The following is a 21657-nucleotide window of genomic DNA, read 5'->3' on the forward strand; positions in this document are numbered from 1 at the left end:
TTTTTATCTTAATTCTTTTACATAATAACTCCATTTCAGTGCTCATAGCTGTTGCATTTTTTCTATGATGTCTTTTTCTGCATTGTATCTGGCATTCCTATTTAATTAGTCCCACAATGTTTTCCCTTTTTTTTTTCATCTTCATTTGTTTTTTTTCCCCTCATAATTAACTTTTCATCTGTGTTTTATGGTTTTATTTTGCTTTCATGGTCCTTTTGATCTCTATGATTTCTCAGCTTACCCATAGCTGAAGAATGAATTTTTTACAGTTACAGAGTATATATTTACGTAGGTAAAGCTCAGAAATCAATACAGTGTTTTCAAGCATTGTCATGCGTTTTAACTTCCAAGTAGATAGTTATAGTGTTTACCATCACATTACAGGAATTCAAAAGTTAAATTAAAAACTTTAGGAAATAAGTGCTAACGAAATTTAAAATTGTCACAAACCAGTAGTTAACTACTATCTTAAACAATTACAAATAATAGATGTAATTTTCATGTGATCACTGGATGCCTGTCCCTTCATGGACTGGAACTGTCAGATGAAAACCACAACTCACTAAACCTTAGGGAAATACACTTTAATCAAATGGATTGATTCTATGAAGAAAATAAAAGCCTATTTTTTTTTTTGTTAAAGATGAGTCTAGTATCATGTACAGAAAAGAACCTTAATGAACATCAGAAAGGTCAAAAATTCGTAGTGTGATACCAGGCACATTAAGTGAGCAGCTTGATGAAGATTTCTCAACCTTGGCACCATTGACATTTTGGGCCACATAATCTTAATGCAGGTGGCCGTCCTGTGTATCCAAGAAGTATGTTTAACATTATCCCTGGCCTCTATGTACCACATGCCAGTAGCGTAAACATGTTCTTTTTTTTTTTTTCCTTGTATCAGATTTGACCTTTAGGTTTTCTATCCTTTTAGGCTTTGTTGGTAAAAATTTTGAGCCTAGGGGACAGGATTGTCTCCACTAAAAGAGCCAAGTGGACCCTATAATCTTCTTTCTTCTTTAGTTCTGCCTTTGTGTTGATTTTTTTCTGATCCCTCCACCCTTTAAGCAAAACTTGTGGCACTATTTTCCATTCCTTCACAACTGTCTCTCTGATTAGTGACTTGTTATATCTTTTGAGCTAAGGAGTTAATAAATGGTTATGGCTTTATGGGTTATCCTCCCAAATCAGATTTGAGTTTCGGTAGTCCTGAGTCTGAAAAGGCTGGGTTAAGTGGAGAATTTTAAATTAAGACAGGGCCCTTAACAAAGATGTTTTTGGTCAAATTAGCCCTTTAGTGCTTGTAGCACATCATAGAACTTTATTTTGTTTGAATCTGCACAATGGAGAGCATGGCTTCAAAAGATTGGAAAGGCCCTTATTTGAGATAAAGTCTAGTTAGGTATCTTATGCAGTGAATGAATGACAGTTTGTGAGCATTGAGAGGGCTGGGGTATGAGCTTGGTTAGGCAGATTTGGATTCCTAAGAGAAATCCCTGAATTATCTTTGATATCTTGAATTTCTTTATCACCTAAATGCTGTCAAAGCATCTAATCTCAGGAGTTCTTACTTTGAATCAGCTCAGAAATATTGTCACTTCTTCACTGGGTGTTTGAACACTGAAAGACCTAGCTAGTTGTCTCTCAAGTCCCTAATACTGCCAGACTAATTGTTTTAAACACTGGTTTTATTGAATCGCAGAAATCTGTGTCCCTCCATCTGGCTGCATCGTGTCTATTCAAATTTATCTCCTACTTCTAGTGAAAGGAGCATACTTTCCAGCAGACCAACTTTTTTTTTTTTTTTTTTTTTTTAACTAGCTCATGAATATACCAAGCTCATGCCTGTTCTGTGCTTTTGTTATGTTTTTCACTCTTGTGTGGGATGAAAATGCTCCTTCTTGCCGCCTGATCATATTCTTACTCATCACCCCAGGTTCACCTGAAGCCTGCGTCCTGCACAGGGCTATCCATAGCTTGTTTATTCCACATTGATATCTACTTGCTTTTATGTAAAAGCATTGACTACAAGCAGTACTCATTTTGGTCCTTAGCAATATATGGCTTTGTTCAAAGTGATAATAGATTTGTGTGTATGTTTCATTTTGCCTCTTCAGCTAATTCATACATTTCTGGAAGGCAAGTGTTTCATGCTTTTTATATTTTTAGTATGGGATTATATGTATAACAAGTACTTAGTAAAAGCTTCTGTTAATGGATGGACAGGTACTGATTGTATTCTATTAAAAAAAAATTGTAAAACCAAAATCAAGAAAACTTATAGGAACAAACACCATATGTAGTCCCAGATTAAAGTTAAGAAGGGTGATCTTTCTGGATGTCATTGAAAAGAAGGTGTATTTCCTTAGGTGAGAAATTGAAAGTAAAGGTACCTTGGAAAAGAGTAATCAACTAGTGGCCTATAAAAGGAAATCTGGGGACGCCTAGGTGGCCCAGTTGGTTAAGCGTCCCAACTTCAGATCAGGTCATGATCTTGCAGTTCATGGGTTCGAGCCCTGCGTTGGGCTCTATGCTGACAGCTCAGAGCCTGGAGCCTGCTTCTGATTCTGTGTCTTCCACTCTTCTCTGCTTCTCCCCCACTCACACTCTGTCTCTTTCACTCTCAAAAATGAATAGATGTTAATAAATAAATAAATAAATAAATAAATAAATAAATGGAAATCTGTTTAGCTCATTTGTAATACATCTGTGAATTATGGTGCAATTAATGCCACTTTGGTCGTGACATGTATGTCCTATTGAGCTACTGGTAGTGGAAATGAGTAAACGTAAAAATAGTGATTGATGTGGGTCAGAAAACGTTTCGTTACAGAGTTCTAACTGATCTTCATTTCTTTCTGTTTAAGCACCCAGATACCTCTTGTCACTGCACAAATGGACATTTGAAAGTGTTTGAAAGTGCTGGTTGTCAAACGCTCGCGAGCATGGAAACCTCGTCAATGTTGTCCTCACTGAATGATGAGTGTAAATCAGACAATTACATTGAGCCTCACTACAAGGAATGGTATCGAGTAGCCATCGATGCACTGATCGAACATGGGTTAGAAGCATACCAAGAATTTCTTGCCAAGGAACGAGTATCAGACTTTCTAGCTGAAGAAGAAATTAATTATATTTTGAAAAATGTCCAGAAAGTTGCACAAAGTACAGCATATGGTACTGATAACTCCTATGATGATACCTCATCTTCAGGGACTTACTGGCCCATTGAGTCTGACGTGGAAGCTCCAAATCTTGACTTAGGCTGGCCGTATGTGATGCCCGGACTCTTAGGCGGTACCCATATAGACCTCCTCTTTCATCCACCAAGAGCACACTTACTTACAATTAAGGAAACTATTCGGAAGATGATAAAAGAAACAAGAAAGGTAATCTTTTCCGTTTCTAAATGAAATTGTTTTTCAGTGAAACTTTTTTAAATTGAAGTATAGTTGACATACAATGTTACATTGTTTCAGGTGTGCAACATAGTGATTCACCAAGTCTATAACTTATGTGGTGATCACCACTAGTGCAGTTACCATCTGTCACCATACAACACTATTAAAATACCATTGACTGCTTTCCTATGTTGTACCTTTCATCCCTGTGACTTACTCATTCCACTCTAAATGAAAAATATGAAATGTGGAAAAGCATCAAAGTAGTATAACAAATATGTATGTTAAAGGAATCTCTATACGTCTGGACCATGCCTGTTATTCTCAGGAAATACACCTGTGAATACAAATACATGGGAGGATTGTACTTCCCATATCTTGTGTATATTTAACAGAGTGGTGTTAGGATCCTGTTCTAGGTGCAGATTTCCTTCTCTTCTTACTGTACATCCACCTTCTTCTGCCTGCGTGGACTGGGAATGGGATGGGACACATGGAGTTCAAGGCACTTCGATTTTCCTTAATGTGTTTTTGGTAAATCAGTTGAAATTTGTTTTGTACTCAAAAGGACTGAGCCCAATTCTTGCTGTAGATATAGTTTATACTCTTAAATAAACCATAGATGTACTTATTTATTTCCTCACTTTTGTGGAAACAGTATGAAGTCAGGCATGATAATGTAAAATTCTGAAGTTAGATCCTGAGGTGCTTTGCATTTTAGGGCTTCTGTGCTCTTTATTAAATATTTATATTGGCTTATAAATCTCAGAAATTCTATTTTAGAGCTTGAATTAAACTGTAGACATTCTCTTTTAATCAATCAAATAAAAGTTACTGAGTATTTTCTAGGTACTCAGTACAATCATAGACAATTTTGAGATTATAACAAAATTTCCTAAACTGTTCATTAAACTCAGCCTAGAATTTTGAAATGAAGGGATAAAGAATTAATATTTTTTGCTATAAAGTGTCTATTTCTTATTTACTGATACCATGTAACATAGAAATGTGACCTAAAAGGAACCCGAGGATCCACACATACATGACATGGCTTTATTTCATGTCAACAAGACCCAGAAATGCTTCAAAAGCTTGATTTTATGAAGTACAGAAATAGGATCCTTGAAATCCACAATGACATTGTAGTTTGCAAGACAGGCAACTAAAAGCCTTGCAATCATGTCAGGGAGACATGATGTTCTGAGGCTAATGTCAAATGTAGGCTTTGCAAAAGTAAGGGGATTTTTTCACCGCCAAACCTTTTGAATTCAAACAATCTGACTTTTAGCCATGAACTTAGCAGTATTACATTAAAGAAAGTACTAATCTATCCCATTTGCTAAAAATTAGCTACAAAATCAGGTATGTGGTAGGGGTCCAAATTTATTGAATGAATTGGACTGTGAGTTCAATTTACTATGGGTGAGTATTTTTAAAACTGTACTATCCTATGCTCTGTGGACTCATTATACAATTGTGTTTTGTAAAACAGCAGAAGGAAAGTCAAGAATATAGATGAATCCTTATAAATGTAAAATAACAAATATCTTGTACCATAGCATTTGCTAATTTCTGTTTAGGGAGACAGTGTATTTTTGAACTATAATAATTGAAAATTGATACAGTGAAGATTAATATTATTATGGTAAACTTAGTAGTTATGAATTCATCAGCCTACACCACAGCTGGTTTCCTTTGGAGCATTGCATTTCTGTGATGCAAAATGAGTCAGGAGATACCATGAGTTTTTGGGTTAGCATTCATTGGAAACTGAACGTAGTCACGACTGTTGTATTTTTCTTTCTAATGTGACAGCTATTTATTTAGTGAGCCTCTAAAAGTAATATCCTCTGCTTGCTCATTGTCTGCTGGGAATTCCCACTTGCAATGGCAAGATGAGGATCTTGAAGTCCATACTGTAAAATAGTGATCTAATGTTCTGCTTCTCTTCCACAAAGTCAAAATGTCATGATATAAGAAAGAATTGTGCCTGTATTTGATTTTGTGTATACATATCCAAGCTAAATTCAAAGAGAATTATTTAAACCTTGTAAATTGAGTATATAGCAATTGAATATAAATCATACCAGATAACTTAGAGTTTTGTTTTGTGTTATTTTGTTTTCCAAAAGCATTGGAGAACATTTTAATTTCAGCTCAGATGCATTAAATATTGAGGTCAAGTGGTCTATGTATGTATGTAATGTATATTTCTCCAGTCTTTTGGAAATATCTTCATGTGCCACAATGTCTATTTAAGGATTTTTGAAGTACTCCAGAAAAGAGTTATTGACCCCATTTTTGCAAAAAGTTACACTGTTTAGCCCATACCAGACAAGGTCTTGTGAAAAAATTGTTAAATAAGAACAAATATTATTTTAAAGTGAAAGCTTATCAGAACACATTGCTTTGTAGATTAATTGTGGTTTTTATGGCTTTTATGGCTATCATTTACTCAGCAGATATAAGTTAGTTTCTTATAATTTCAGAATGAATGGGAGCTCTTTAGATTTCAGGATCAACTTCCTGTTTTCAAACTATTTTCAGAAGATACATTCTCTTTATTAGATAACTCTCAATGAATTGTCATGGCATTATGAAGAGGATGTTTTTTTTTTTTTTCATTAAATGTTTGAGTAATGTATATTTTGATGAATAGAACAAATTTTCTTGCCTTCACATTTCTCAGGCAAATTCTTTAGGTAATCAACATTATACAACTGTTGAGATATGAGGCCAAACAAGTAGGGTTAGGAACCAGCAAAGCAGAACCGACGAAGTGATCTCAGAGAAGAATTCCAGTCCATTTTCATTGTTCTGTTTGCAGTTGACATAAGGTATTATGAAAATAAAGGTCATATTATGGGACAATCTGAAAATAATGGAAAGAATCCAAAAGCATTTTTCTTAGAGGTCCAAGCATTAGAAGTCTGACCACCAAATTAACTTTCTAGTCCCTTGAGAATGGAAATAAAAATGATACCATATCACATCCATCTTTACTGGCAATATCTTGTTTTTAAACTTCACTGATTTATGTGTTCTTGTTTCTATCTAACATAGACTCTGAATCATTCTACTTTGATAAGCAGAATATACTCTTTATACTATTTTAAAAATCCATAGATTTGTTTTTATTCATTTTATTTTTGCCAGTTGTCACTTAGAAGTTGTAAAGAGGTTTTTTTGTTTTGTTTTCTTGGTTTTTTTTTTTTTTCCTTTTGTTTGTTTTTTTCTTTGTATGTCTGCTTATTTTCTTATTAGAGAATCTTCCTCTGGGAAAATCTTGTTATAGGTAACTTCTTACTTGTGCCCTAAGGGGGCCATATTTTCATTTACTGGCTCTTTTCTCTAACTCCTTCTTAGTTTTCCCTGTGCGCTTGCCATAATTACATTTGGGTTGACTTTATAAAGTCTGATAGCGTCTAGCAAGACTTTTCCCAGGTAATTACTTGTCTCTCAAGAGGTGTTCCCAAGATGATATATGTATGTATTCCTAATTACTGTGAACACCTCTTATGAAAGCATCTTCTCTAATTACTTTAAAAAGCTATCTTTCATAAAAGTCATTTTTCTTCTAGCCAACCCAGTGGTGGATATTGATAAAGTTATAATTCCTGATATGTGAATGCTTAACCAGAATGCTGTTTGCATCTGTTTTCTTATTCTAGGCTAGCTTCTTCTGTGACGTGTGAATCTTACTCTTGTGAAATAGGGACTCAGGAAGACACGTAAGCAAGAGTCTAGTGAGAATTGGGGCAGAGTAGTACCTGAGGTGTTCTGTACTGCCTCTCTTAAGTTTAAGTCTTGGTTCCTTCATGACTCACTGTTGTTGGGTGTGGCTGTTATGGCCTGGGGAGCTATTAGTAATGCCTAGAAACTTTAACCACCAATTGGCCCATGGCCACAAATGGAAAGGTGAACAGAGGATGGGGCTTTTCCTGGGATTTGCCTGGCATTATAAAAGCAGTACTAGACTAGAGGCTCTTTTATCAGGGGTCTACCACTAACTAGTTAGAGATTGAACAAGTCATTGCACCTCCTCAGGTAACTTCATTTATTTAGTGAAAGTCATGAAGCAAAGCCTTTTAGTGTTTTGTTGTTGTTTATTTAAATTCAAGTTACTTAGCATACAGTGTAGTACTGGTTTCAGGAACAGAATTGCATGATTCATCACTTACATATAACATCCAGTGCTCATCCCAACAAGTGCCCTTGTTAATGCCCATCACCCATTTAGCCCATCCCTGTACCTCCCCTCCTGCAACCCTCCCTCTGTTCTCTGTATTCAACAGTCTCTTATGGTTTGCCACCCCTCTGTTTTTATCTTACTTTACTTTTCTTTAACTTCCCCTATGTTCACATGTTTTGTTTCTTAAATTCCACATATGAGTGAAATCACATATTTGTCTTTTTCTGACTTATTTCACTTAGCATAAAACACTAGTTCCATCCACAATTTTGCAAATGGCAAGATTTCATTCTAATATTCTTGTCCACATCTCTGATAGCGCTTACCAATTCAAGATTATTTCAGTATGTTATACTCCTTGCTGAATTAGTTCATTATATGAATAATTTTAAATGTGTCATAGTGTGTCACTTCCATCTGTATGACTTTGTGATCATATCCTGCCCAGCTGAGTGATATGGATCTATTTATCAATGCCTTTATTAGGCTAGGATCATCACTCTCCTAATGTTCCCAATTTTTATTTAAGACTTTCCTCTTTGCCTTTCTTATTACAACTCTTACTGTGAATACTTTCATGCTTTGAATTTGAGTCAAAATTATTTCCAGGAAATGTGTTTTGCTTAGATTTAATGACATGTTTCGATCTTGTGACATTAATTTGAATACCTCTTCTCTAAATAAAATGCATTACATGTTTATATATGAATGATATATAACATATAACAATATAACATTGTATGTGTATGTATATGTGTATGTATGTGTGGGAGAGAGACATATCTTGTTAAAATTGCACAGACCTTGCTATACTAACCATTGCTATCTCTGAATGGGAATACTCTTTAAGCTCCTGGAGCTATACAGGAAGAAAAACTCCCCATTCTTCTCATTTCATTCACTCACTCCCTTCTCTTACTATTAGTAATAGCTCTGATGATATTAAGTATACAATTTTTAAGACGGTTACTTATTTTTTTTTAAGTTTTTTTTTTATTTTTGAGAGAGAGAGACAGAGCACAAGCAGGGGAGAGGCAGAGAGAGGGAGACACAGAATCTGAAGCAGGCTCCAGGTTCCACACTGTTAGCACAGAGCCTGATGCAGGGCTGGAACTCATGAGCCATGAGGTCATGGCCAGAGCCCAAGTCAGATGCTTAATCTACTGAGTGACCCATGCGCTCCTTAACACAGTTACTTAAGGGAGAGGAGAGAGGAAAGAAGACACTATATAGGGACTCTGACCTTATTGTAAGATCAAGTTTCGGGCTTCCTCAATTGACTTGAAAACTTTTATAGACATAAAGCTGCAGCTTCTCTCTCTCTCTCTCTGTTTCATTCCCCCTCTTACTCTCTTTAAATTACCCAAATTCAAATAATTCTTTTTTTTAACTAAATTAAACTAAGTTGATTTTAATAAAATTTATTGTAAAGTTGGCTAACATACGGTGTATACAGTGTGATCTTGGTTTTGAGGGTAGATTCCCATGTCTCATTGCTTACATACAACATGCAGTGCTCATCCCAACAGGTGCCCTCCTCAATGCCCATCACCCATTTTCCCCCCGCCCCCCACAATCAACCCTCAGTTTGTTCTGTGTATTTAAGAGTCTCTTATGGTTTGCCTCCTTCCCTCTCTCTAATTTTTTTTTTTCCCCTTCCCTTCCCCCATGGTCTTCTGTTAAGTTTCTCAAGCTCCACATATGAGTGAAAACATATGATGTCTTTCTCTGATTGACTTATTTCACTTAGCATAATACTCTCCAGTTCCATCCATGTTGCTAAAAATGGCAGGATTTCATTCTTTCACATTGCCAAGTAGTATTCCATTGTATATATAAACCACATCTTCTTTATCCACTCATCAGATGGACATTTAGACTCTTTCCATAATTTGGCTGTTGTTGAAAGTGCTGCTGTAAACAGTGGGGGTACATGTGCCCCTATATATCAGCACTCCTGTATCCTTCGGATAAATTCGTAGTAGTGCTATTTCTGGGTCATAGGGTAGTTCTATTTTTAATTTTTTGAGAAATCTCCACACTGTTTTCCAGAGCGGCTGCACTAGTTTGCATTCCCACCAACAGTGCAAGAGGGTCCCCGTTTCTCCACATCCTCGCCAGCATCTGTTGTTTCCTGAGTTGTTAATTTTAGCCCTTCTGACGGGGGTGAGGTGGTGTCTCAGTATGGTTTTGATTTGTATTTCCCTGATGATGAGTGATGTTGAGCAATTTTTCTTGTGTCAGTTGGCCATCTTGATGTCTTCTTTGGAAAAGTGTCTATTCATGTCTTCTGCCCATTTCTTCACTGGATTATTTGATTTTGGATGTTGGGTTTGGTCAGTTCTTTATAGATTTTGGGTACTAACCCTTTATCTGATGTCATTTGCAAATATCTTCTCCCATTCCATCAGTTGCCTTTTAGTTTTATTGATTGTTTTCTTTAAATACTCTTCTTTAAGAGGTTCATGGAATGGTATGAAGACTGAATCTTGGAGTCAGGGCTGGTTTGAATCTCAACTCAAACAGCTGTTTGTATTAGGTATTATACTATAACCTCTCTAAATTTTATTTTTCCCATCTGTGAAAGGGAGATGCTTATACTCCCTAGGATCCTTGTGAGGATGGAATGAAGTAGTTGACATGTCTAACATGACACATACCAGACATGTAATACAGTATGTGTGTTGTTGATTCCTCCTCGTTTTTCCATCACCTCCTCCTCCTCTTACTACATTATTCCAGGCCTTTATTTAAAAAAAATATATTTTATATACATATATAAAATATATATTATAATATATTATATGTTATATATTATATATATTATATATATTACATATAATATATTATAATATATATTTTATATATGTAATATATATTTTATATATAATATATATTATAATATATTTTATGTATGTAATATATATTTTATATATTATATATAATATATTTACACATATTTTATTTATATTTATTTATTTTATTTATATATTTATATATTATATATTATGCATATAATATATGCATACTATTTTTATAATTTTTAAATAATATACATATATATTTTATATATTTATATATTATATGTATATATTTTATATATATATTATATGTATATAGTATATTTTATATATATATATATATATTATACGTATAATATATATAATCAGTCTGTATTTTTGTATCATTGTGATTTGGCATTTGTTCTTTAAAAGTGAGAGCAACATTTGACCAAGTTTGATATCCAATGAGATAGTGTGTTACTAGGAATGCCAGCTAGAATTATTAACTCTTCATGAAAAGGTTATTCCTAAAAAGACTTAAACCCATTTCTGAGGTATTAAAATGATTATAATGATTATAATGATTATGCATACCACATCAGCTGTAGAGCAATACAACATTTTCCCAATGTTTGCTTACTATTGATGAAGAGGTAATATTGACTCAATGTAAATATATTTGAAAATAAGACGTATATGAAGCCAGCTTCAGAATGTGCAAAGAAGGTATCCTTTTTTTATAGAAAGTTGTTGAAGAAAAAATTCTAAATTATCCTTTCTCACCTAAAATCTGAAACCTTGAAAAGAGCGCTCTGGTGAAAACCTAAGGAGGGGGGGTGAGAGGGGGACATATTACTATAGATCAAGGGGAAAAAAATCATTCCATTTTCATCTAGAATTTTAAAGTGATAATTTTATTAGTTTTTTTTTTTTTTTTTTTTTTTTTTTTTTTAAGAGAGAGAGTGGGGCCGAGGCGGGAGGGGAAGAGAGAGAATCTTCAGCAGGCTTTACTCCCAACACCTAGCTGGGTGCAGGGCTCCATGCAAGGCTCAATCTCACGACCATTAGATTATGACCTGGCTGAAATTGAGTCAGATGCTTAGCTGACTGAGCCATTCAAGTACCCCAATTTTATTAGATTTTTAAAGAAAGGCATTATACACTGGTTTAATATTTATGAACAAGAACAAGATTTTGTAACTTTTAAAGTTTATATTTATTATAGAACTGTCATTTGGTGTCAAAGTTGGTTTAAGTAACTGAGTTCATGAGATAGTATCACTTGTTGAATATTTCTGATATAATTCAAAAGTGATAAGGAATATTATTTAAGGCTTACCATAATTAGTCTTTTTAGATGTTTTATCAGACACTGTGTTATCAGGTGAAATCTAAAGATCATCATGATTTTTTAACAGATTTTCATTTGAACATTGGCAACTTAAGAAAGAACTTAGCTTTTAATAAGAAAAATTAGAAAAACTTAACGGGGTAATAAATTTATCAGAAACTCTGTCTTGATATATTAACATATTATCTCCATTAATATTTGGAAGGGAACAATATAAAATTTGACTTATTTCAAAGTGCATTTGACTTCTCTGATTAGGGGAAAAAAATAAGTTTATTTATTTTGGAGAGAGAGAGTGAGAGTGAGGGTGAGCATGAGCAGGGGAGGAGCAGAGAGAGAGAGGGAGATAGAGAATCCCAAGCAGGCTCTGCACTGTCACCATAGAGCCCAATGAAGGGCTTGAACTCAGGAACCCTGAGATCGTGACCTGAGCTGAAACCAAGAGTCCGATGCTTAACCAACTGAGCCACCCAGGTGCCCCATGGGATTTTTAAGACTGTTTTCTCTACTCAATTATTGCCCTTTGGTGCTCTGTTTTTGTTTGTTTGTTTGTTTGTTTGTTTGGGGTTTTTTGTTTGTTTGTTTGCTGGTTGTTTTCCCCTTCAAAGTAATCCATGAGAAAGTTCCTGTACGGATTGCATGTGGTATGTACAATCTGTATTGAACTTTGAAGTATAATTATTAATATTTGGTTCTGTGTATTCTGGGATCTCTGAAGTAGATGCTTATTTTTTATGATCATTTCCGTTTAGTCATTTTCCTTCCTATCACAGGATTAAAATAAAAACCAAATACTTACGTAGTTACTGAAACGTCTAATATTTTCCTGACAACACACTTTTAGTAGTTTGTTGGAGTGGCTAAGCTAATGGTCACCATAACACATTATGTCCCTAAGATACCAGTTTTCCTAATGTTTAAATAACACCTAAATTCCAAAAGGATAGAATTGTAGAATCTTACAAACTCAGATCCCTTTAGAACCAAGCTAGAAATGTAATGAGTGAAGTGTTGCTCATGGCTAAATGAGATAAACCTGGGACCTGAAGTGCACATTGAGGCATCTTATCAAAAGTTAACTTTCATAAGAATAAGAGGATATAACTGTCCTTTACTTATTTGTCCTTCTAATGAAATGTAAAATGTAATGGGGGTTTCCTGCAGGAGCCTTTGAGATGGTGAGGGCTGTAACACCAGATTAACATTTTGTACGTAAAGGATTCTGCCTGCTTTTTTATAGTTGCCACAGATTCATCATATAGTGTATACCTTTATATTAATTATTCTTTTTTTAAATTCGTTACTCTTCAAATTATCTCAAAAGAAATTGTTGGCTTTTATCATCAGGACTGAAACAAGGATCTGATTTTGAGTAATGGATTTATGTTATGTAATCTAGTAACAGTAATAGCTATTATTTATTGAGCACTTACGTGTCAGGCACTGTGTTAAGCACTTTACATGCATTACCTTAAATTGATCTTCACAACCACCCTGTGAATTATGTACTTTTTATCATCTATATTTTACTGATGGATAATCTGCTTTTTTGTGAGAGGTATCACTCTAGAGAGTGGTAATGATCCAAAGTGATCATAATTGGAAAGTAGTGGTGACAGGCCATTTCTAAATGGAGGTATCAGAAGATATGATTGAGAGGGTCTAGGATTAAGACCAATTGGTGGAGGTGTGGAAGCACTGGTTTCTAAATGAACCACATACAAAAGCCTTTCTGGGATTGCTATTAGAAGTCAAAATAACGTACCTGCCATTGACAGAAGGTTATGATAGCTTGATGAGATGTAGAATGCAGACTCCATCAGGAGGCACGAAAAAGAAATGGGTTCTCTTGAGTTCAAATGCAGGGGAAATCTGAAGAAGTGAGAGAAGGGCAGTGTGATAATGAAGTTCTCCTTTGGCCCCTTCAGGCTTCAACTATAAGGGGTCAGTCTTTGGCCAACCTTATAGGTAAAAAATATGGCAGGATGTTCATTCATTCAAGCAAACATTTAATGCCTACTGCATGTCAGGTACTGTTCTAAATTCTATGGGTACATACATACGAGTGTAAAGTACATAAGAAATCCTGCCTTTGAATGGAGCTTACATACAAATGAGGTAGATGATAAGTATAAGAAATGAGGAGTGCTATGAAGAAAAAGAAAACAAAACACAAATATGGTTGGGTAAGAAGGATTTAGAGTGGTGGTGGCTGTTATTCTGCATTTTAAATAGGGTGTTCAGAGTAGGCCTCATCAAAAAGTGACTTTTGAGGAAAGAGGAAATGAGCCATCCATCTATTTAGGGCAGAGCAGGCTAGATACAGGGTAAGCTATAGGCCTGGAACATGGCTTCCTATTTGTTAGAGGATGCCAGTAAAGATGCCAACTGCCTCTTACTCCCCAAGAAAACAAAGGGGAGATGAGTGGGTGAGTAGGTGAGTTTAGAGAAGTAACATGGAGGTACTCATGAGACATTATGAGGATCTTGGTTTATGCTTTATGTAAAATGGGGAACCACTGGAGAATTTTGAGCAAAAGAGACACAGTCGTTTTCAAAATGCTCTATTGTAAAGAATACATCTGGCTGCATTAGTGAAAGTTGACTATAGGGCTTAAGAATAAGTATATCAGAGGCTTTTAAAATAATTCAACTGTGAGATGATACCTTAGTTGGTCAGATGGCAGCCGTGATGGTTAGATTTTTGGATATATTTTAAAGACAGGGGTGTGAAATAAGTTAAAGAATACAAAATTACTCCAAAGTTTTTGGCCTGAGCAATTAGAATGATGGCATCGTCATTTGAAGTTGGTGTAACTCATCAGAGAGTTGGAATCAGGAAGCACAGAGACCAAGTTACAAGAGGCCTCCAAGTTACTGTTTTCACTACTTTCCCAGGATGGTTGACAAGTAACCTCACCACCAAGACCTACAGACATCTCTGAGTGGAGATTTGGGTTCACATTTGAATCTAAACACAGAGAGACTGGACTTGGAGATCAGTCCTGATCCAGAGGGCACAGTTGAGGGATGGAAAGTAACTTAGATAAGATTAGGATACAAAGAAGTAGATAAATAAGGAGCAAGAGATAAGACTGGCTGGCTCCTGACCCTGACCTGGGAAAGCAGGAGCTTATATAACCTGCTGAGAAGTGGAACTTCCCAAAGGCAATGGTTTAGCCACTCTCATATACTGGGTCAGGTGAGCGAAAGGGAGAGTTGCTGGGAAGATGTCCCTTGGGAAGTCACTGTTTTCATTGGTTGTTTAGGTGAATAAATTTGGCATTTTCAGACAGTAGGGAGTGTGGGGCCAGTAGAGTAGGTTTGAAAAAAGGAAGTCAGGGTTTGGTGGGAGAGGTCCATTGACCTCAAATTGTGGAGATCTTTCAAACCAGTTCAGTGGATTTGCTGGTAGGAAGTCATGAAATGTTTTTGAGTAAGTCAGTGATGCCAGGAAACCTGGTTTCGGACATCATAACATTTAGTTGGTTAGTTAAAACAAAGGGGAAAATATAAAACAGCCTGTGATATATGTTGGGATAATGCTCACCAACAGGCTAACAATAACTTGAGGCAGACTAAAATTCAACATAAAACAAGATGTCTTTCTGAAGTGAAAATATATGTACTGTTCTCTTCTAGAATAGAAAAAAAGAACTACTTAATTCTGTATCTATAGGAAGGTGATTTTGAAGTGTCTTTTTTAAAAAAAATTTTTAAATGTTTTATTTATTTTTGAGACCGAGAGAGACAGAGCATGAGCAGGGGAGGGGCAGAGAAAGAGGGAGGCACAAAATCCGAAGCAGGCTTCAGGCTCTGCGCTGTCAGCACAGAGCCTGACGCGGGGCTCGAACTCATGAATCGCGAGATCATGACCTGAGCCGAAGTCGGATGCTTAGCCGACTGAGCCACCCAGGTGCCCCAAAGTGTCTTAAAGCTACTATTTAAATGTCTTAATTACAGATTTTAAGTCAAAATGTATTTTTGACAAAAACTTTACCTGGGGGTGCCTGGGGGCTCAGACAGTTAAGTGTCAGACTTCAGCTCAGGTCATGATCTTGTGGTTTGTGGTTTGAGCCCCAAGTTCTATGCTGCCAGCTTGAAGCCTGGAGCCTGTTTTGGATTCTGTATGTCTCCCTCCCTCTCTGCCCCTCCCCCACTCACACTCTGTCTCTCTCTCTCAAAAATAAATAAAACGTTAATTTTTTTTTTAATTCAAAAAGTTTACTGTATATGCATAATTTAAATCTGTACGTACCTATTGAATCCCTGCTATATGTAAGACACTGTTATGTCATATAAATGGAAAAGGAAACACTTCAAGTGGTTTATAGTATTAATATTTGGAAGCTGTGCTAACAGATTCATAGAGATATATTGATAAAATGCTGTAGGTGTATGAACATTATGTGAGTGACCTATGTATTATAAAGGATCTGAATTTTTCCCCCACCTTTTTACTTTTAGGTATTAGCAGATTATGGAGGCATTTCCTAAAGTTTCAAAGCAGAAAAATTTTGATATAAATAAAATACCTTCAAAATATTTATTGGCAAACACAGCTTACTAGATCAACAAATGTATTTAAAAATGGTATATTTTTTCTTATTATCAGAGTACAGGTATTCCTTATAGAAAACATAGAAGAATACAGGAAATCGTTAAGGAAATAAAATTTAGAAATTTTCTTCTCTGTAAGGTAAATAGATGGATAGAGAAATCCATGGGCACACAGGTATGTGTGTGTGTGTGTGTGTGTGCGCGCGCGTGCGCGCGTGTGTGTGCATTTTAATGCTTATATAGATCTCTGAAATAGAATGTTCATAGGTAACATACTTGAAATCATGCTTGAAATTTTGTATAAAAATTTGCCTCCTATTTTTTTTCACTTAGGATTTTTCCCATAATAAAATAATTGATTTCCTGTACTGATAAGCAATGGCTTAAGAAAACAGCAACAGTGGGAGTTGCCTGCCCTGGATGCAGGTAATAAGGAAGTTCATTATCTCCAGGGAATTTAAAAACAGGATTCACTGAAAGACAGTCTGCTTTTTATTACATGCTGGCAATTGTAAACAATGCCAGTGATAACATACTGCTCCTCATCAGAGCAGACCTTGCTGCAGGGAGACCAGATTCCCGCTACCCCCACCCACCCTCACCCCTTCTACCATTCCTTGATACACCAGTCCTGACATGATGAGAATCTCATGGTAATATTCCTTTAGGAAAGAACAAAGCTTCTTAACTGTTTCTGTCTAATCATTAGGCACTCAATAATTAGTTGATTCGTGAAGCTTTAAAAGCAGAAAACATCAGTAAGTAGACATTTTCTTTCACAAACCAAAACTTTCCTTTGGTCTGTATTAATTTCTTACTAATAATCACCTTTCAATTTACCCCTTAAGAATTCAAACAACTATTTTAAACAAGTGAATAAATGTGAAAAACAAATGTGATATTTAGCCATTTGGTTAAATATCAATCCAGTAGGGGCTACCAGAAAATCCATAATCATGGGGAAAACAAAAGCATTGTCTGTGTCATAGTAGTCATATTGAAGCCTGCTGAAATTCTGGAACAGTTGGTGAAAAAAAAAATAAAAAGAGAACTGGGGTTTGTGGCTATGTACTCTTTTTGACAAATGGGCAGTTGGAAATTAAGAAAGTCTTAAAGTCCACAGTCACCCAACTGATTGGTAACTATTTGGGTAGATGGTATTCAGCTTCTAGATTTCCATTACCAGAGTTTTATTTTGTTGCTTCTCTGCTGGGGAGGAGAACTAAATTTCTTCACCACATTAATGACATCTAATGTTTATTGAGTGGTATATGCCAGGCAGTGTTCTAGGCTGTTTGTATGTATTAACATATTTCCAACAGCTCCTTTTAGGGGTGAGGAACAAAGAGGTTAAATAATTTACACTAGGATTTAGAAATAGGAAATGGCAATGCTGATATTTGAGCCCAGGCAGGGGGCCCAGGCAGGGCTCAAATTACCTCTAATAGACTCATCAGTATTACCTCTAGAAGACTATTTCATGTTGCTATCATGCAAACCAACTGAATATGCAACCACACTTGTGCAGGTACTGTTACAGTTGATTCCTGATGATCTACCAGATAGAGTCCAACTCAATAAGCATGGCATATATGAGACTTTTTATATATGAAAGAGGCTCTTCATGAATCCTTTGTGCTTTATGTCCTTCCTCCTTCCATTAGTCACGTTAAACTCTGGTGTTATTAAAAAAAAATATTTATTTTTATTTATGTTTTTATGTTTTATTTATTTTTGATAGAGACACAGAGCACTAGTGGGGGAAGGGCAGAGAGAGACAACGGAGACACAGAATCTGAAGCAGGCTCCAGGCTCCAAGCTGTCAGCACAGAGCCTGATGCGGGGCTCGAACTCACAAACCGCAAGATCACGACCTGAGCTGAAGTCGGATGCTCAACCGACTGAGCCACCTGGGCGTCCCTAAAAAAATTTTTTTTAATGTTTATTTATTTTGAGAGAGAGTGAGCAGGGAAGGGGCAGAGAAAGAGGGAGACATTATCCCAAGCAGTCTCTGCACCATCAAGCCCGATGAGGGGCTCGAACCCATGAACTGTGAGATCATGACCTGGGCTGAAATCAAGAGTTGGGCACTTAACTGACTGAACCACCCAGGTGCCACAAACTCTGGTGTTATTGAATTGCCATTTTCTGGTCTTTCCATGGTAGCTTATTCCTTCTTAATTTTGTAATGATTATTCCCCTATTTGGAGCCCCCTTTTCTGTAGTTTTTTTTTTTCTTTTTGCCTCCTATTCAATTTTTAAAAATCCATGTTAGATTTTACTTATTTGAGCCCTGATCATTTCTCTTGCCAGACTTTGATTAGTCACCTCCTATGATATTGTCACCTTTGTAATTGTCCTTTGATTTTAGATGAGATATAGTCTCCATTCTGTCATAGGGCTTGGGATTCTCATTCTTTTCTTTCTCCTTTTTTTAAACTAGTTTTCTTTTTAGATTAGATTCACTTTTTAATTGAAATTTAATTAGCATACAGTGTTATTAGTTTCAAGTGTATAGCATATTGATTCAGTAGTTCTATGTTGCACAATACTCAGCATAAGTGTAGTCACCATCTGTCACAATACAGCATTACTTTTTTTAAATTGATTTGTAATAATTTTTTTTTTCTTTTTTGGATATGAATTCTTGTTAGATACATGTATTGCAAATATCTTCTGTGGTTTACTTTTTTACCCTGGTAATGGTATTTTTTTGATAAACGAAAGTTCTTAATTTTAATGTAGCCTAATTTGTTAATCTTTTAAGATTAGCTATTTTGGTGTTTCTTGGGGGAAATATTTGCCTACCCTAAGATTTGTTGGCTGTTAGAAGTTTTATCTTTTATATTTGGGTGTACAGATCCTTCTAGCGTTGATTTATATGTATGATATGAGGTTGGAGTCCAAGTTAATGTTTGTATGAAGATCTAATTGACCCTGCAACTTTATCAACGTTTTTTTTTTTTTTTTTTTATTTACTTTTGGGACAGAGAGAGACAGAGCATGAACGGGGGAGGGGCAGAGAGAGAGGGAGACACAGAATCGGAAACAGGCTCCAGGCTCCGAGCCATCAGCCCAGAGCCTGACGCGGGGCTCGAACTCACAGACCGCGAGATCGTGACCTGGCTGAAGTCGGATGCTTAACCGACTGCGCCACCCAGGCGCCCCTGACCCTGCAACTTTAATTGACAAATCATCCCTTCCATGTTTTACTGCAATGTCATTATTGCTATAAATCAAGTAACTACTTATACACTGGTATATTTCTGGGCTCTGCTCTGTTGATCTATTTTCTCTCCTTGTGCCAAGACCACAGTATTTTAGTTATTACCGTACCTTTATAGCAAACACCTCTGTGTAGTAGTGTAAGTCCTCTGGTTTTGTTTTTCTTTATTATTGCCCTTGCTATTCTAAATCCTCTGTTCTTCTGTAGGAATTTAAAAACCATCTTGTCAATTAAAAAAAATCTAAGATTTGCATTGACATTACATAGAACAGTTTGAACAGATTTGGGCTTTACAATATTGAATCTTCCTATCCATGAACAAGGTATGTTCTTCCATTTTTTACTTATTAGTTTCTCTCAGTGAGATTCTGTAGTTTTCTGTATATAACTCCCATGCATCATTTGTTTTTTTTTTTTTTTTTTTTGTGGGTTATTTAGTATTTTTCATCCTATTGGAAATGATACCTTAAATTTTTTTGTTCTGGGGCACGTGGGTGACTCTGTTGGTTGAGTGTCTGACTCTTGTTTTTAGCTTAGGTCATGATCCCAGGGTTGTGGGATCGAGCCCCGCATCAGGCTCCACACTCAACATGGATTCACTCTCTCTCTCTCTCTCTCTCCCTCCCTCTGCACCTTTCCCCCATTCATGCACTCATGCTCTGTTTCTCTCTCTAAAAATAATTGCTTTTGTTTTAATTTTTTATCCTCTTTGCTAATATATAGAAATACATTTTTTGTATTTTGACTTGAGTCCATTTATTTGATAAATTCACATAGTCATCTAGTAGATTGGAAATTTTGTAGATATGCCATCATATCTGTAAATAATGTTAGTTTTATTTTCTCATATAATTTTCATAGTTTTTGATTACCTTATTTTATTGCTATGTCTTCCATTACAATGTTAAATATAACATGAAATATAAATAGTACTTACTGTGGATTTTTTTTTTTTTTTTAATTTTTTTTTTTTTCAACGTTTTTTTTTTTTATTTATTTTTGGGACAGAGAGAGACAGAGCATGAACGGGGGAGGGGCAGAGAGAGAGGGAGACACAGAATCGGAAACAGGCTCCAGGCTCCGAGCCATCAGCCCAGAGCCTGACGCGGGGCTCGAACCCACGGACCGCGAGATCGTGACCTGGCTGAAGTCGGACGCTCAACCGACTGCGCCATCCAGGCGCCCCACTGTGGATTTTTTTTTAAGTTTTATTTGAGGGAGGGAGAGAGAGAGAGAGAGACAGAGAGAGAGAGAGAGAGAGAGAGAGAGAGAGAAGGGGCAGAAAGAGAGAGAGGGAGAGAGAGAATCTCAAGCATGCTCTGTACTGTCAGTGCAGAGCCCGTTGAGGGGCTCGATCTCATGAACCATGAGATCATGACCTGAGCTGAAATCAAGAGTCTGGATGATTAACCAACTGAGGCACCCTAGGTTCCCCTTAACAGACTCATTTCAATTATAAAGTCAACTGACCTTTAATGTTATTTATTTAAAGATAATGTATTTTTTTCTGTGTCTGATTTTAAGATTTTCTTTTCCTCTCATTTTTAGTAGCTTTCATATGATGTAACTATGTGAGTACTTATTTTTCAATTTTTTTCCCTCTTGGACATAGTAAAGCTTCTTTTTTTTTTTTTAATGCTTTTATTTATTTTTGAGAGAGAGAGAGAGAGAGTACAAGCATGGGAGGCACAGAGAGAGAAGGGACAGAGGATCTGAAGCAGGGTCTATGCAGAGACCTTACAGCAGAGAGCCCGATGCAGGGCTTGAACTCAAACCATGAGATCATGACCTGAGCCAAAGTCAGACACTTAACTGACTGAGCCACCCAGGTGCCCCTGGACATATTAAAGCTTCTTAAGTCTTTATCTTAAAATATTCCTGCTCTTTTGGAAATATCTCAGCTAGCATCTCTTCAAATATTGCTTCTGTCTTACTCTATTTCTCCTCTTCTCTTAGGAATTCTAATTAGAAGTATAATATACATCTTTGTTTCTTTATTTAAAACATCCCATATAAATTTCATATTCATTTTTGTAATTTGTATAATTTTCTCTGCTTCATTCTGGATAATTTCTGTATAGCTAGCTTTAAGTCACTAATCCTACATTTAAGTATAATTTACTCTTAAACTTGTCTGTTGAGTT

General features: G+C 35.9%; 1 protein-coding gene across 1 annotated transcript in view; it reads left to right on the forward strand.

The window, feature by feature from the left end:
- The window catches only part of FAM83B (family with sequence similarity 83 member B), a 90706-nt gene that overhangs the window by 16105 nt on the left and 52944 nt on the right, over positions 1-21657 (forward strand). The window contains exon 2 of the mRNA XM_058734293.1: positions 2868-3389. Within this exon, the coding sequence (XP_058590276.1) occupies positions 2946-3389 (444 nt within the window). The 5' untranslated portion in view covers positions 2868-2945. The remainder of the gene's footprint in view (positions 1-2867; positions 3390-21657) is intronic.

The sequence above is a fragment of the Neofelis nebulosa genome, chromosome 6 (genome assembly GCF_028018385.1).
Source record: "Neofelis nebulosa isolate mNeoNeb1 chromosome 6, mNeoNeb1.pri, whole genome shotgun sequence".
Classification (NCBI taxonomy): domain Eukaryota; kingdom Metazoa; phylum Chordata; class Mammalia; order Carnivora; family Felidae; genus Neofelis; species Neofelis nebulosa.